The 16,126-nt window shown below is 40.8% G+C and overlaps 1 protein-coding gene across 8 annotated transcripts in view; it reads left to right on the top strand.

Annotated features, from left to right (window-relative positions):
- Nucleotides 1–16,126, top strand: part of sorcs1 (sortilin-related VPS10 domain containing receptor 1) — a 223,613-nt gene that overhangs the window by 132,874 nt on the left and 74,613 nt on the right. For all 8 annotated transcript variants that reach the window (XR_015095776.1, XR_015095777.1, XR_015095775.1 and 5 more), the window contains exon 6: nt 15,296–15,360. Coding sequence is in view for 5 of the 8 variants with exons in the window: in XM_086082258.1 (XP_085938384.1) it covers nt 15,296–15,360 (65 nt within the window). In the remaining 3 variants the exon portion in view is untranslated. The remainder of the gene's footprint in view (nt 1–15,295; nt 15,361–16,126) is intronic.

The following is a 16,126-nucleotide window of genomic DNA, read 5'->3' as shown; positions in this document are numbered from 1 at the left end:
ATAAGTGTTCCCTCGCTATAACGCAGTTCACTTTTCACGGCCTCGCAGTTTCGCAGATTTTTTTGGGGGTCTGCAATTTTGCATGCTTTTTTTATTTTTAAAATTTATGAAGGTTTGAACATTGAGAATGTTTAAGCAAGAGAGAAACGTGATGTTGAAATGTAAATGCCTCGATGAAAAAAGTGTATAAACTGAACTACTTCGCGGATTTCATTTATTGCGAGTATTCTTTGGAACCTAACCCCAGCAGAAAACGATGGAACACTGTATATCAGATCCGTGGTGTATTTTCATCAACAATAAAGTTTTGCATGGTTTATAGATCATGTTTTTGCACTAAATGGTAAAAAATATCAATAAAAAGTCAAACTTCAGTTTGACAATTTATTTCGTTTACACTACCTTGTTTTTAACCCATTAAGGCCGGGAGCGCGTGACCGCGCTTCTACCGTTAAAGCACTTCAGCGCTCTTCTCCCTTTAAAACCGCAAGAGCGGATAAGTCATTTGGTTTTGTTTTGACTCGAGGTGTCAATCAATAAAAAAAAAAAATTGTAGTTAATTGCATGACTTAAATAATTAACTGCCGATTAATCGCAAATTAATCGCACATTTTATATCTAAATTTATAATCAAGTGTACAATATTTTTTTCAAATTTTTGATACTCTTGTTAACATAAAAGTGGGAAGAATTGTTAACGTAATAGAATGGATGCACATTGTAAAATGACTCAACTTTACTCGAAACGAAACATAAAATATATTTTCACATTAAGGGCTATCTAATTTTTAACATGAAGTAACTTGCAAACTTCTGCACATTTTGAAAAATTGTAGAATACAACTTGACCTGACAAGACGGCGTCCATTCGGCTCTTGGCTCTCACAGGGTTTGAGAGTGCCACGGACACGTCTTGGAAAGCTGGAAAAACCTAGCTTGTTCCTAACGGCTAACCGAGTGCGTTCTTCAAAGCAGGGAAGCGGTGGAAGTGCTCCACAGTCCAAAGCGTCATGACTGGAATTCCCTTCAGTAGAGACTTTCCAAATAAGGGGCGGTCGTTAATCGAGCGTTAAAAAAATTTGTGCCGTTAAAGGCACTTTAAGTTAACGTGATATTAACGCAATTATTTTGACACCCTTAGTTTTTACCAATTCTTGGTCTCTTAGCCGATTAAATTCATCAGAATATGCACAAGAGTTAAATCGGTAAGATTACCGAATAAACAATACTGAGCTCTTTATAAAGAAAGAAAAAAAGAATATGCAGGCATCGTAGCATCTCCTGGAATTTTATTCAAGCATTTATGGTTGACGCAGATTCGCGGGAGTTATGAAATAAATGACGCGATTAACGACGGCACGGGAGGAATTTGAATCAGTGTAACGAGTCGACAGTGACATACTGTTAAGAAATATGTTTGTAGACAATGAGGATGTTGCACATTTTGACGGCCTTGTAACGGAATGGACGAATCGATCCCCCTAGGTTATTACAACTGCGCTCCAATGTTGAAGGTAAATATATATGGAGTTATGTACCCACAGATGTGACATTTGTTTGTGGGATTTAAAAAAATATATATTGAAGGTTTATAATAATAAACGTATGTTTGTGTGAACGCCACAGGTGTAAGCTCTGAAATGTTTTTGGAATAATGTTTCTATCTGCTTCAGGAGCTGAGATATCAATTATTTTTTAATATTGTTGAATTTTCAGGAAAACTTCAGGTTTTTGGGGGTGACCATAGGTTTTAGAGGCATGTTTTGCCATGCGCTTTGGGCCTTAATGGGTTAAATCACTGAACAGTGACATGCTTCTGTAAAAGTGCAACATGTCACAATACATAGCTTATTTTGAAAAACAAATAAGAAAAAAAAATATTCAATGGTGACGCACCTGCTGCTCGCCTCTTGCTTTAAGCTTCTCCATCCCCGCGTGACGTTCTGACTGCTTTGCCCTGACTGCTCACGTCGACATCACCCTGGCAAAGTGTGCAGAAACCGTGAAACCAGTCTTAACTGCTTTTAGCCAGGAAATTGTGCTCTTTCGTCCATTCAATATTAAAAGATGTCTGGCGTTTTGGCATTTTTGCTAGCGCTGCCTTTTTGCTGCTGTCAAAGAAGGCGGCGAGGAAATGACGTATAGTCAGATAGCCACACGTAGAGATTTGTTTACATTTATTGAACCAATGATATACGAGATTTTTAACTGAAGCCACTCTTGGCCAATACAGACCAGTTGTGGCAAACGGGGGTGGGGCTGATGTTGGGTCACATAAAATAAACCACGGCTCATTTTCTTTAAAAGGCGGACAAACCAGCGTCCGGCTCAAGGTTGCGCAGAACGCCGGACACGGCACTAAAAAGTAGGACTGTCCGGCCTAAATCCGCCACCCTAGCTACATCCCATACATTTTGCTAGCAGCTTCAACATCATAGACTGCATGTTTAATGGTTGCAGCCAAAAGGGATCATGATTAAAGTTTGATTAATTGTTATCTTCAGTACTTTGGTGCACTGCCACTCCGTGACTCTGGCCTACTTCTCACTTGTGAAAATGTTTTATTCTCCTTTTTCACACACTTTAAAAAACATTTACTCCTTGTGTCAAAGCCAGGTGTAATTGCCAAACCACTAAGATTTGATTTGAGGATTTGTTTTCTGATGTGCTAACTCACTAATGCTTGCAAGCATGCTGCTACCAGCAGAGGTAACCAATGCATCAGTGGCTTGACAAGCACTAGGTGAAAGTGTAGTTTGAAGCCCCCCGCAGCATAAAAAAAATGTGTCAGATACAAATAAAAAAGTAATAAAAAGATAAATACAGAGGTGGGCATTCCGTCAATATTGAGGGAAGGTCCGTCAATGACGGATGCCCATTGTGTTGACAATTCACGGGAAACTTCGAAAAATTGACAAACTTGATGGAAGGGCGTTTTCATCTGTCAATGTAATCGTCAATCCCTCAGACGGACGTACCATTTTGGTGACGGATTGACGATGACGGAATATTTGACGGCTGCCCACTTCAAATGGCAGAAACATTAGGTGCGTTTCCATTACCCTCAGTTCTGCGCTAAAAGCAAGTTTCGCAAAAGCAAGCTGGTAATGGAAACACGTGATTTTTGGAAAAAAACTCAAATATCGCAAAAAAGTTTTTACGCTCTCATAAGGTGGTTTTTGAGACGTGTCGAAATAGGAGTATTTCATAAAAGTGTAATGGAAACACTTTTTGCGCATTCCCTCTAGTCATGTGACCTCCGCCCAGCACAGAAAAAAGGGAGTAGGAAGTACGGGATCACTCACTGTCGTGTTGGAGCTTTCTCCGGAGGGGATAACGAGTCTTTTTAAGCACAAAGCGATTCAGCTATGGAGCCAATATGCCGCCGTTCAATGCACGTTGCATGAGAAATGGCCGTTACCCCAGGCAACGGGCAAAAGAGCGACAAACGCCGCACTTCGTCGTTGAAATACATCCGTCCGCACACGCACACAACACCAACAACAAATGCCTGAACCCGTCCGATGAGGGGAGGTAGATGTTTTTAAAGTAAAATTAACTCTTTGACCACCAAAAACGTTTAATAATATTTAGTAAAATCCAAATGAGTGCCGCCAAAAACATTAAAAGACGTTAACTATGTTTTTTAATGGAAACGGATGGAGGAAAGCCTTGGCCAGCTGTGCTCAAAGTATCAAGCAGATCGAGTTAGTATAATGACTATTTATGGGCACTAGATGGCAGCGATTACTCTTTTTGGACAAGATCGGGTAGGAGTCAGTAGTAGAAGACCTGAGGTGGAGCTTGAGTGTTGAGGGGAGAATGGCTAAGGAAGCGAAAATGGCGACCGGTTGCAAGCAGCTCACGCTTGAGCATTTTTTTCAAAGACGAAAAGCATTGACCAGTGCTAAAGAGCACATTGATGATGATGATGATGGTGACTCCGAGGTTGACGCCGAAGTTGAAGCGTTGACGCGGCGGCTTCGACCACGTCATAAAGCCTCACCGACTAGCGATGCTAACGCCGGAAAACGTGGTGCACAACCGAGCACTTCTGCACAGGCGGACGTTCAATCGGACGATGAAGAGTGCCCTGAGTCCAATGCATATTCATCGGAGGAGTGGGTACAGTCTGATCACGGAGAAGACACTGGTTCTGGACTACAATGCCAACATAAATGGAGTGGATAAGATGGATCAGAACATCTCTTAGCACCCATTCACGCGGAAAACATTGAAATGGCACAAAAAAATTGTTGCCAATCTATTTCAAATAATTCCTGCACAAAACAAAAAATCCTGGGAAGTGCCAACACTTTTTGGAGTTTTTCCGGCAGGTGGTGAGAGGGTGGCTGTTACCACAAGACAAGGAGGAGGAAGAGGAGGAGGAAGTTGTTGCAGGTATAGGAACTGAAGGGCATGAGGAAGCCAGACGTAGCACCAGGTCACCGTATCATGATCCTGAGAGTAGACTTGATGGCAACATGGCCAAACACACTGCAGTACATACCCGCAACTCCCCGGAAAAAAAGGCCGGCAAGAAAGTGTAGGGTCTGCACGCAAAGGGGCAATCGCAGTGAAACTAATCTGTGGTGCAAATCCTGCTGCGTCCCCTTGCACGCAGGGGAGTGTTACACATTATACCACACAAAAAGAAAAATGTTGTAATTGAAACATCCACACAATTGTAAATAGCAACACATACACACACCACACATGCACAGTTGCATACATTTGTAAATAGTTTGCCAAATTGTTTTGTCAAATTGTTACACTGTTGAATGTTAACTTATTTTGCTATCAAAAAACACTTTTTCATTGTTGGTGGTAGTGTTTTATAGAAGTAAAGCACTGTAGGTGTTTGTGGCATCATTCATGAAAAAAAAAAGGGTCAAATTCACTAGAGTGCATGAAATAATATCGTATCACAAAAAGCTTGATTTCTACGTATTTTGGTCCAAAACAGAGCATTTGGTTGAAACTAACCTATTTTCTATTGTTGATTACTGAAATACTGAATAAGGTAGAAACAAACTTTTTTTTCTGATGAAAGATGAGAGTTCAATCTTTCATTTGGTAGCATCTGGTGTTTCCATAGTCCAAACACAAAATTTTCTGTGGACCTTAAAAGATCAGTCAAAATGCTCTAAATCAGCTGGCATCCACATGTTCTCTTTTCTGAAAATGGTTGGCAGTCAAAGAGTTAAGAACTCCGGGCGTCTCTTTCGTAAATATCATGAGCACCTCCTACGGAACTGCGAGATCCTGCGAGACGGGACATTACGAGAATTGCACCTCAGACGCGAAACTCTCTTCAATGGAAACACCGGCAAGTCGAAATAGTACTTTATCAAAATAGTACAATATCGCTTTCATTTTTGTCAAAAACTGTAATGGAAACGCACCTATTGACGGACGCTCGTTTTACTGAGCAATTGATGAATGACGGTTTGTCTTGAAATATTGACAGATTGACGATGATGGAAGGGTGTGCCGAATGTTGACAATTGCTGAATAATGGATGCTCAAAATGTATTGACGCGCCCACCTCTGTATAAATATACAAATTTAGATATAGTAAAACTTTGGTGCTAACAAGATGATTCACAGATAACACAAATAGTGTGCAAAAAACTTCAGTATGCCTTTACAATATATTTATTTACATTAAACCAGCACACAATTCTTATTTTTCATAAATTAACGTGGTTATGTGAAACTATGATTAATATGAATCTATTTGCAGGTATCTGGACTGGACTGACTGCTTTACTTTAAAGCCAGCAAGCTTTGCCTTGCTTTGGTGCACAGTTAGCCTGGAAATCCAGACTCTGGTCAAGCGCCCTATTTGTCGCATTTCTGAGGCGGGGCAAACCTGAGCTAACAGACAGTGGAATGAACCAATGAGCGAAGAGCGAATGTGATGTCAGAAAAGCGACTTTATTTTGCGGAGATGCCACACACATTTTATTTTTCAAGAAAGTGGGTGTGGCTTGCCAGGCTAGCGTAGAGTAGCATGGATGTAATGGTGGAGCAAACAAGTTACAAGCAAGCTAAGAAGCTAACGCTATTTTCATGGCAATGGTGATTGACTGACATACATAACTCTGCCCCGGGCCTGTTTTTCCTCCTCTTCCTTCTGCTGCTTTTTTAATACAATTAATTTTTTTTGCCCTGCAATTTGGTGCCCCCTCCGCGTCTCTACTGTACATAAAACTTGCTGATTGTGGTCTGGGAGACGGGTTTCTTTTGACGACAGAGTGGTCATATCTAGTGTAGGTCTATGAGTTAAATCTTGAAACAAAGTGGAATACTACCTTGGAGCCATCTTGGATTTTGCCCAGTTCAAAAGGTATTTACAAATATGCATGTAGTCGCGACTGTCATCTTGTCCTATCTGCTTGTCACCGCAGTGAGTCACTTGCATGATTTGTTTAGCATTTGTTTTATGCTCGGTGTCCTTTCTGATTCAAACCGCCTTTTTATTTTTATTCATCCTAACTTGGGACCATCAGTGAATAGGTTCACCGGCCCGACATCTAACCCACACCGTCACACCGCATGAGAAGTAGTAGCATATACCAGTGTGTTTACAAACATTTGTTAATTGTTGTGGTTGTACTATACATTGTTGTAGAACTGTACTGCATTGTAATGAAAATGTTGACTAATGCTTTGGTTACCTCAATTAGTTACAAATCACATGACAACCTGTGTCAGCTGGTTTATTTACATGAATGCAGCAGAGTAGTTGGTGGACTTTGAACTACTAAGTACATTTTTGGGTTAAGGAAAAAAAAAATGGTACTAAAGCATTTGGAATAACCCGTGTGTGAGCGAGAGATACTCCTGTATACTTGTCATTGTGATCAATTGGAATATCCTAATCAAAAACATGATGCACAGACGTTATTACGCAAATAGACGTCATTTCTGCTTTTAACTTTCTACAGTCAATAAAATTACATTATATTCATATCACTCCCCACGTTAATAAAGTAGTCAGTTTCATATTTGCTTCAAAAGTGTGGTTCATTGCTACATCATGTTTGTTTGCCTCTGGTTGTGTATTTCTGGTTACTCAACAAAAATATAAACGCAACACTTTCGGGTTTTTTCCCCCATTTTTTTGTGATGAACTCAAAGATCTAAAACTTTTTCCACACACACAATATCAACATTTCTCTCAAATATTGTTCACAAACCAGTCTAAATCTGTGATAATGAGCACTTCTCCTTTGCCGAGATAATCCATCCCACCTCACTGGTGTGCCATATCAAGATGCTGATTAGACACCATGATTAGAGCACAGGTGTACCTTAGACTGCTCACAATAAAAAGCCACTCTGAAAGGTGCAGTTTTGTTTTATGGGGTAAGAGTCTGTGGCGGGGGCTATCTTGGAGCCCAGAAAGTCAGTTTTTCACAAAACGGCCCCTTTCAGAGTGGCCTTTTATTATGGGCAGTCTAAGGCACACCTGTGCACTAATCATGGTGTCTAATGAACGCGTAATGTATGTTTATAAGGAACAGCAAGCCAACTTCCATGGGTGGATAGTGTAAAGTTGGCCAAGGTCACCGCTGTGAAGTGGGCACGCAGAGACCAACTTCCACCCTGTTAGTACACCACAGCTAGGGGGCGGATTTTAAAAATAAAGAAAAAATATAATAACATGTTAAATATATTGATGTGAATAATGAGTCAAAGGTTGTGACACATGCTGATGTCATATCTATGATTGAAATATAACATCCACCACACATATCCATTGAGCTCAGAATGTGTCTGCCTGCACCTGTATTAAATCCGCATAACTAACTACGCCAGTAATTAGACGTGGTACAACAAGCGTAATGTTTAATCTACTTTCAGCCACTAAATAGTCAGGTGAATGGGGATCATGTCAAAAAACGCGAGCGCACCTGCACACTGCACAGTCTACTAATATACAGCTCTCTGCGTGTCTAACACCATTGTAGAACCTCAAAGGGATTTCCCAACTCAAGTCTTGGAACACTGTCTCCTGTGCATGGACCAATTCTCTCTGGCTCAACCTTAATCTTGTGCGTTTTCTTTGTTCTCCATGCCTCATCACTGCTTCTGTCAGGATTAGATGATCTATTTCACATAAGGATTACATCATGCTGCTCATCCCACCTCTGATCCCAATGTTTGTTGTGTGTAATTCACTGAAACCATAAACCACTTGCCGTAACTGTTATGTGAATGAATGAATAGACTTTATTTGTCATTTGCACAAATACTTAGCAGTATAAACCCATTGGAATTATTGTGCGTTTCTTTGAATCAAAAAAGTAGTTAAGGATGTGATATGAAACAAATACAGCTAAAAACATACATTTATCACATGTAGACAAACGTTTATAAAACAAATAGTATCCTAAAAATGGTTAACAGATGTGTTCTTTACACTGCTAGGGATATTAATGGCTTTAACAAATTATATGACATCAGCTCCACAGAAGTGGTTAATCATAACCCTAACACCCTAACTCACGTTGCCAGAAACTGTTCACTCTCAAAGAGCAGACCATTCGCTAACAATGATGAATAACAGACAAGTGACCATTTGCCACTACTGTCATCTTAAAATGTGACAATATATCACAAGCTGGTAGCTAATGTCCTTTTTAAGGATTAAAATGGATGGATGAACAGATGCCAACCCAGTGTTTGTATTTCTTCGGCTGCAGTGCATCCCTGCTTCTTTCAAAAGTTCTTCTGCATTACTTACCTGTCACTCTAATTTTGTGATTTGAATAATACAGCTGATCTTCGATTCATTCACAATGATGTTTTGTTTTGTCTTGTTTTTCCCTACGACAAGCAAATAAGAACAAATGTTTTTCAAAATCTAAAGCCCTAGATACACCAATCCGACGCCGGGAGTCGGACAGCATTGGGCCGACGACATGCGCCGTCTGATCAGTGTATAAAATGCTGTCGTGAAGTCTGATCGAGTTGGAATACTTCGGTGGGGGGTTTCCAGCAAATTTGACATGTTGAATCAGCATCGGGGGCATTTGATCTCTGTAATTGGCTGTTAGCTAGCGAGTCAGCGCACGGGGCAAGAAGAGCAAGTCACAACACGGATAAACAGTACTCAACTCAACTTTATGGTTTTTCATGACAGCACACTTGATTATTAAAGTCCCCCATAAAGAGGATATGATCATATTTCAGAATGATTTCGGCAAGAACATTTGCAAAGTCATTTAAAAAGTCCTTATTGTATTTCAGAGGTCAGTAAAGGACACAGTACAGCACAGTGACTTCAACGCCGTGATTGATGTGGTAAATAGGCATTGCTTACATAAAAAAAAAAAAAATATATATTTTTTTTTAAATAGTTGCCGTTCCTCCACCTCAGCCCAACTTGGAGCGTCCAAGTAAGCAGAGCCATTGAGCCAGGTGGTAGTAATTCAATCATAGCGGTGGACTCACCAGCAACAGTCCAGGTCTCCGTCAGGCATAGGAAATCCAAGCTGTTAGAAAGGAAAAACTCCCTCAAAATAAACGTTTTGTTTGTCAATGACCGCGCATTCAACAGTGCGATCCTTGTGGGAGCAGCAGGGGTGCATGGCTCTTCTGTCCGGCGGTCTCGAGGAAGCTCCTTCAGAAGTAGGAGGTCGGCACCGCGTCCAAAACGCTAAGGGCAGCACGGCCGAAGCTTTTCGGGTAAACTGACAATCGGTAGCAGCCAGGAGTCGACAGGGTCCAGGATACGCCACAATGCAGTACATCCATGCGTTCGGGAACGAGAAGGGGACGAAGTTTGTTCCAGCGCCCGTTTTCGCTTCACCAGCTGACCGCCGCGTTTACCCCAGCGCCGCTCTCAACACCGGTATTAGGTGGTGTGTATTTCCGTTGGTGTGTATTTCCGTAATTTTTCTATGCGACGTGCCGACGTCTGGGCATTTGGCCGACGTCGGATTGGTGTACCTAGGCCTTAAAGCAAACCTGTGCACTAATGGTGTAATCAGCATCTTGATATGGCACACCTGTGCGGTGGGATGGATTCTCTCAACAAAGGAGAAGTGCTCACTATCACATATTTAGACTCATTTGTGAACAATATTTGAGAGAAATGGTGATATTGTGTATGTGGAAAAAGTTTTAGATCTTTGAGTTCATCATAAAAAATGGGATAAAAAACAAGTGTTGTGTTTATATTTTTGTTTAGTATATTTTAGTTACCGGTTTCGTTCTCTTTTCTGAATGGCGTTAAATTGGTAGCAAGTGCTGTCTCCATCTTTTCCACGTAAAGGTGTATCTCTGGGGAGCCAAAACAGGCTCACGCCACCCTCCCGTCGCTTTGAACAAAAGCCAGCAACGCAACGTGACGGCATAATCCAAATGAATCGAAAGATTGAAATGAATCAGTAAACACATGCACACAGAGCCAACAGGTAATTGTTTACATGGCTGTAGGCTGCTTGGCTGCTGAGCTCACTTGGCTTGTAAGGATTTCGGCACATAATTAAAAAATCATGAAATATTTTGCTAATAAGTATTGATTCGAGGAACCATTTATTTTGACATGTATGTTAAATTATTTAATACAACATATTAAAATGTGTCCCCAAGCATCCCGCAACTTTAAGCACAGGGGAGAACATGCCACAATGTGATGGTCAGAAGAGGCAGGGAGGTTTGAAAGATGTGTACAGTGATATTGTTTCTCATAGTCTTAATGACGTGGCCAACAGTCTGTAGCCAACAGTGTCCACCCCACCCCCGCCCTTCTTTTTAAGTGTAATTTTAGTTTTTTCTCTTTTCTCTCAGTAGTCACATTCTTTTTGATTCTTCTTTTCCTTTCGGCTTTTCCACAGAAAATCAATTGCCTCCATCTAACCCTGTCACATTCTTTTTGATCAGAAGCAACAATATTTTGCATTAAAATTGTGTGATGTGTGGTATCAATGCCTTTAAAATTAAAAAAACTGAACAAATAAAACATTGAAGGATTTCAACGTCATTGCATCAATTAAACGACTGGCAAAGTTGCAAAAAAAAAAAAAAGTTATTACATTCAACAAAACCAGTTCTCCCAGGAATTTTTACATTGGCAACAGCTCCATCTCATAATTACGTTTAGAGATCACTTCTTCACCTGCTCTGGCCTCTGACACCAAGGGCTAGATCCACTTAAGGTTTGAGTAGCTTTTGCGCGGTGCCTATCTACTAAACACGCGCAGATTGGGAAATTCATCACTAACTGCGCTGCCAACGAGGTTGCGCCCCGGTGTGCCGGTGTTTTTTGCTTGTACATAAATGAGCTCATTTGCATACATTTGGAGGCAAAATTGCCCACATCTATTCAAATGAGACTCATTGATAAACAGTGTCTAATTCACTCACGCCAGCGCTAATAGCCACACAGAGTTTGAGTGGCGCAAACGTTTATGGAAGGCTAGTGTAAACTTCCTCGATCCTGTGGATCATGGCAGCGGTGGGTGTGGCACATAGAAGGCAGTGCCCGTCTCACTTACGCTAATCACGCACTGTGCGTAGGGTAGGGTGGTCAGGCGTCCGGATTTAGGCTGGACAGTTCAAATTTTTAGTAATGTGTCCTGCGTCCTGCGCTGGTTTGTCCTCTTTTTAAAGAAAATGAGCCACGGTTGAGTTTATGTGACCCAACATCAGCCCCACTCCACGTTTGTTCCGAGTGGTCTGTGATTGGCCAAGAGTGGCTTCAGTTAAAACTCTCGTACATCATTGGTTCAATAAATGTAAACAAAGCTCCACGTGTGGCTATCTGACTACGTCATTTCCTTGCGTCTTCTTTGACAGCAGCGCTAGCAAGCAAGAAAAGAAAAAAGGCAGCGCTAGCAAAAATGTCAAAATGCCGGACATCTTTTAATATTGAATGGACGAAAGAGCACAATTTCCTGGCCAAAATCAGTCGAGACTGGTTTCAGTTTCTGTACGCTTTGCCGGTGTGATGTGGATGTGAGCAGTCAGGGCAAAGCAGCCACAGAACGTCACACAGGGTTGTAAAAGCATAAAAGCAAGAGGCGAGCAGCAAAATAAGTTTTATTTTGCTTTTCAAAATAGGTTTTATAGCACGTTGCATTTTTACAGAAGCATGTCACTGCTTTAGTGGTTTAAAAACATAGTACTGTATACTAAATGAATGGTCAAAAAGAAGTTTGACTTTTTATTGATATTTTTTACAATTTAATTACACAAACATGATCTATAAACTATGCAAAACTTTATTGTTGATGAAAGTACAATGCGAGTCTGATGTACAGTGTTCCCTCGTTTTCGGCTGGGGTTAGGTTCCAAAAAATACCCGCAATAAATGAAATCCGCAAAGTAGTTATAGCTTTGTTTTACATTTTTTATAAATGTTTTAAGGCTCTAAAACCCCTCACCACAGACAGTTTATACACTTTTCTCAATGAAGCATTTACATTTTCTTACATTTCAATGTTCAAACCTTCATAAATTTTGTACAATAGGTACATTACTGTAAAAAAAAATGCATGCAAAATTACACAAAAAATACACGAAACAGCGAGGCCATGAAAAGTTTTTTGACCTTATGGAAATGGCCACCCTAGCGTAGGATGAGAGAGAGGAGCGATCATTTTCCCTAGAGCTGGGTATTGCCAACAACCTCACGATATGATACGTATCACGATACAGGGGTCACAATACGCTACGTATTGCGATTCATATGTATCCCAATACATGATCTTCAAGGCGATACATATGCCAATATTTTACATTAGTCTACTTGCATTTTTAGTGTAACAGTCATATAATTAACAGTCATATAATTAATACATATAATTTAGGTATACTGTACATATGTACATATGTACAGTATACCTAAATTATATGTCCATTATGCTGGATGGCAAAAATGTTTTTGTTAGCAGCTCTTCTGGTTTACCACCAAGCGGCATGCCTGTTCTAAATATGCAAGCACTGCAGAGCAAGGAGCAGCTCTCACAGACAGAAAATGAATGAACAGGCATGAGCCGATATGAGTAAAAATATCAAAGTATTTAAATTACAGTTGTAAAATGTGCTTATTTGAAATATTTGGGGAAAAAATTAAAGGAATCTTTCCATGTAATACATTCATATAAACATAGAAAAATTGGTAAATAAATGTTTATTCTTCCCCTGTTTGAATTTTTCTTAGCAAGACAGTATCCTATCACTGATGGACTATTTTTAAAGGGACTGCAACATGAAAAATCTAAGTTTTTAGCCATGTTAAAATGCTAATTCCTCACCAAAAACATGACCAAAGTTGTGTTTTTCTCCATTCACCTCTGTATGAGAAATTCCAGGTTATTCTACTCTCCAAGCACCAGCCCCTCGACGAGCTGTTGGCACGGTTTGACGTCATTACGTGCGGCCCCACCCCGCACCGCCTCTGCGGACTAAGCGCACACCTACTTTCTCTGAGACCTCCCTCCATGGGATAATGACAAAAGTAGCCTTTATCAATAAACATTCTGTCCAAATGAATTCAAAGCAATCAATTATTATTCACATTAGCAATGCCAAAGTGCAATGAAATGATAATTGGCTGTCTTAAAATCCATTGGCTGTTGTGTTGTGTTAAATGAATGGATGGTGTAGTTAGTGGATAGTACGTTCGGCCAATAAGCTACCGGGCGCGGGTTCATGACCCGCTGTGGTGCTTCTTTTTTTTTTCTCCTCCTTTCCTCTTACCTCTCTACTCCCCTCCACTTCCTCAAACTAAACAGCAATAAAACTGAACTCCACCTAATTGGCACCAAATCCACCCTAAATAAAATAAACAATTTCTCCATTTCCTTTGACGGCTCTTCCATCTCTCCCTCCCCTCAGGTCAAGAGTCTAGGTGTCATCCTCGATAGCACTCTTTCCTTCACCTCACACATCAACCACATCACTCGCTCAGCATATACTTCCTTTTCAGAAACACCCACCACTCTTCTTCACCCCTCACACCACTGCCATACTCGTACACAGCCTCGTCACCTCCCGACTCTTACTTACTGCAACTCTCTCCTGTTCGGTCGCTCTCAAAAAACTCTCCATAAACTTCAACTGGTCCAAAACTCAGCCGCTCGCATCATCAGACACACGCCCTCCATAAACTGCATCACACCTGTCCACCAACAGCTCCACTGGCTCCCCATCACACACCGTGTCTAATACAAAATCCTGCTCCTCACATTCGAAGCCATCCATGACCTCGCCCCTCCATACCTGACCGACCTTATCCACATCGCCACACCTGCCCGCTCTCTCCGTTCCTCCTCCTCTCTCCTCCTTACTGTCCCCGCCACCCGCCTCGTTACTATGGGGAGCAGAGCCTACGGGTGTTTTGCTCCCCAGCTCTGAAACATTCTCCCCGCTGATCTCCGTAACATAGAAAACACATTTCAAATCCAACCTCAAAACAAATCTGTTTGGACAAGCCTACTCACTCTGTCCATAACTGCATCGTCTTTTTTATTGTATTCTATTTTATTTTATGTTGTTCTTAACATTGTATTTGTATGTTTTAACTGGTGTTGTAAGGTGACCTTGAGTGTCCAGAAAGGCGCCTATAAATAACATTTATTATTTTTATTATTATTATTATTATTATCTTCTTAGCTATCTGGACTAATCATTTAAGTATAGGCTTCAATAAGTAGGCCATCACACAAATGTTACATGCAGGGAAATCATTACTGCGATGATCTTATTCCTGCATTATTGCTGCCTCTCAAACCGAACACAGACACAGGTTGTCTGTATATTATTATTTGTATGCAACCTGTAAAAATGTTCTGTTACTTTTTTTGTCCCCTTTTTCTGTCTGTATTAATTTCTCCCTCCCATTTATCTCCTGCTCCATGTACTTGCTGTCTTTGCCTCTCCTGTGATCCTTCAGTCTCTTTAATACATATTAAATGCCATAAGGATAATATACCATAATGATTATATGCTATTCCGTCTGTGGCCATCTATACAATCGAGAGAAAACCAATGGCTTTTCCTCTGCTAATGATGTCAGTAAACATTCTCCTTTATCTTTAACGGTGGGAAGAGCCCTTTGGGAGGGCCTTTACATTTGTATCATTTAGTAATTGTGAAAATAATCGTTTTCATTATTGTTTTTGTATTTGTTTATTGTTGGCCATCTTACTTATGTATATAGTTTCATGTCATTTATAGGTTTGTCTAATTCTGAAGCGTTTAATTTTAAAGTTGCACCAAGGGGGGTAAAAAGGGTGCACGCTTCCTTTTTAAAACACAATTGTCCGCTTTTCAGGTCAAAAATGGGTTTGGACAAGGAGCCAGGTTTGATTCACCTGGAAACCACCATCTCTGAAGGACGTGAGTAATTAAATTTTATGTTCAGCAGTCCATTCTCTTATGTATTGTGAGAATAGTAAAACAAAATTGGAAGAGTCATAGAAAAGTTTGCTGAAGGGTAATGCAAAGGGACAGCATGAATGGATGAGTCTGGGGTCGCAAAATGACAATGGAATAAAAAAACAATGCATGCATTAGAATGTTATGAAAGCCAAGGGAAACAACGCAGTCCCCCTCAGAAAAAGAAAAACGACTCTTTGAATTACAGTGAATTAATTAAAATGAATGGATGAAGTGGCATATTGTCTGCTGATATACAGTAAATACAGTTGTGCTCATAACTTTACATACCTTAGGGCAGTGGTCCTCAACCCTGGTCCTCGGGGACCGGTATCCAGCCTGTTTTCCATGTCTCCTACATCCAACACAGGTGGGAATCGTTATCAGGCTTCTCCAGAGCTTGCTAATTAGCTGATGATATGAATCACCTGTGTTGGCTGCGGGAGACATGGAAAACAGGCTGGATACCGGTCCCCGAGGACCAGGGTTGAGGACCACTGCCTTAGGGCAGGGAAAGGGAACCCTGGTCCTCGAGAGCACAACTGGTTCTGCCTGTTTTCCATGTCTTGTTCGTCAAACACAGCTGACTCAAATGATCAGCTAATCAGCAAGCTATGTAGAAGCCTGATAACGATCGTGTTCATGAATTAGGTGTGTTGCTGGAGGGAGACATGGAAAACAGGCAGTACAGTGGCTCTCGAGGACCACGGTTCCTACCACTGCCTTA

The sequence above is a fragment of the Leptonotus elevatus genome, chromosome 8 (assembly GCF_054856555.1).
Source record: "Leptonotus elevatus isolate MCC_2025b chromosome 8, RoL_Lele_1.0, whole genome shotgun sequence".
NCBI lineage: Eukaryota > Metazoa > Chordata > Actinopteri > Syngnathiformes > Syngnathidae > Leptonotus > Leptonotus elevatus.
This window is presented reverse-complemented; position numbering and strand designations above follow the sequence as displayed.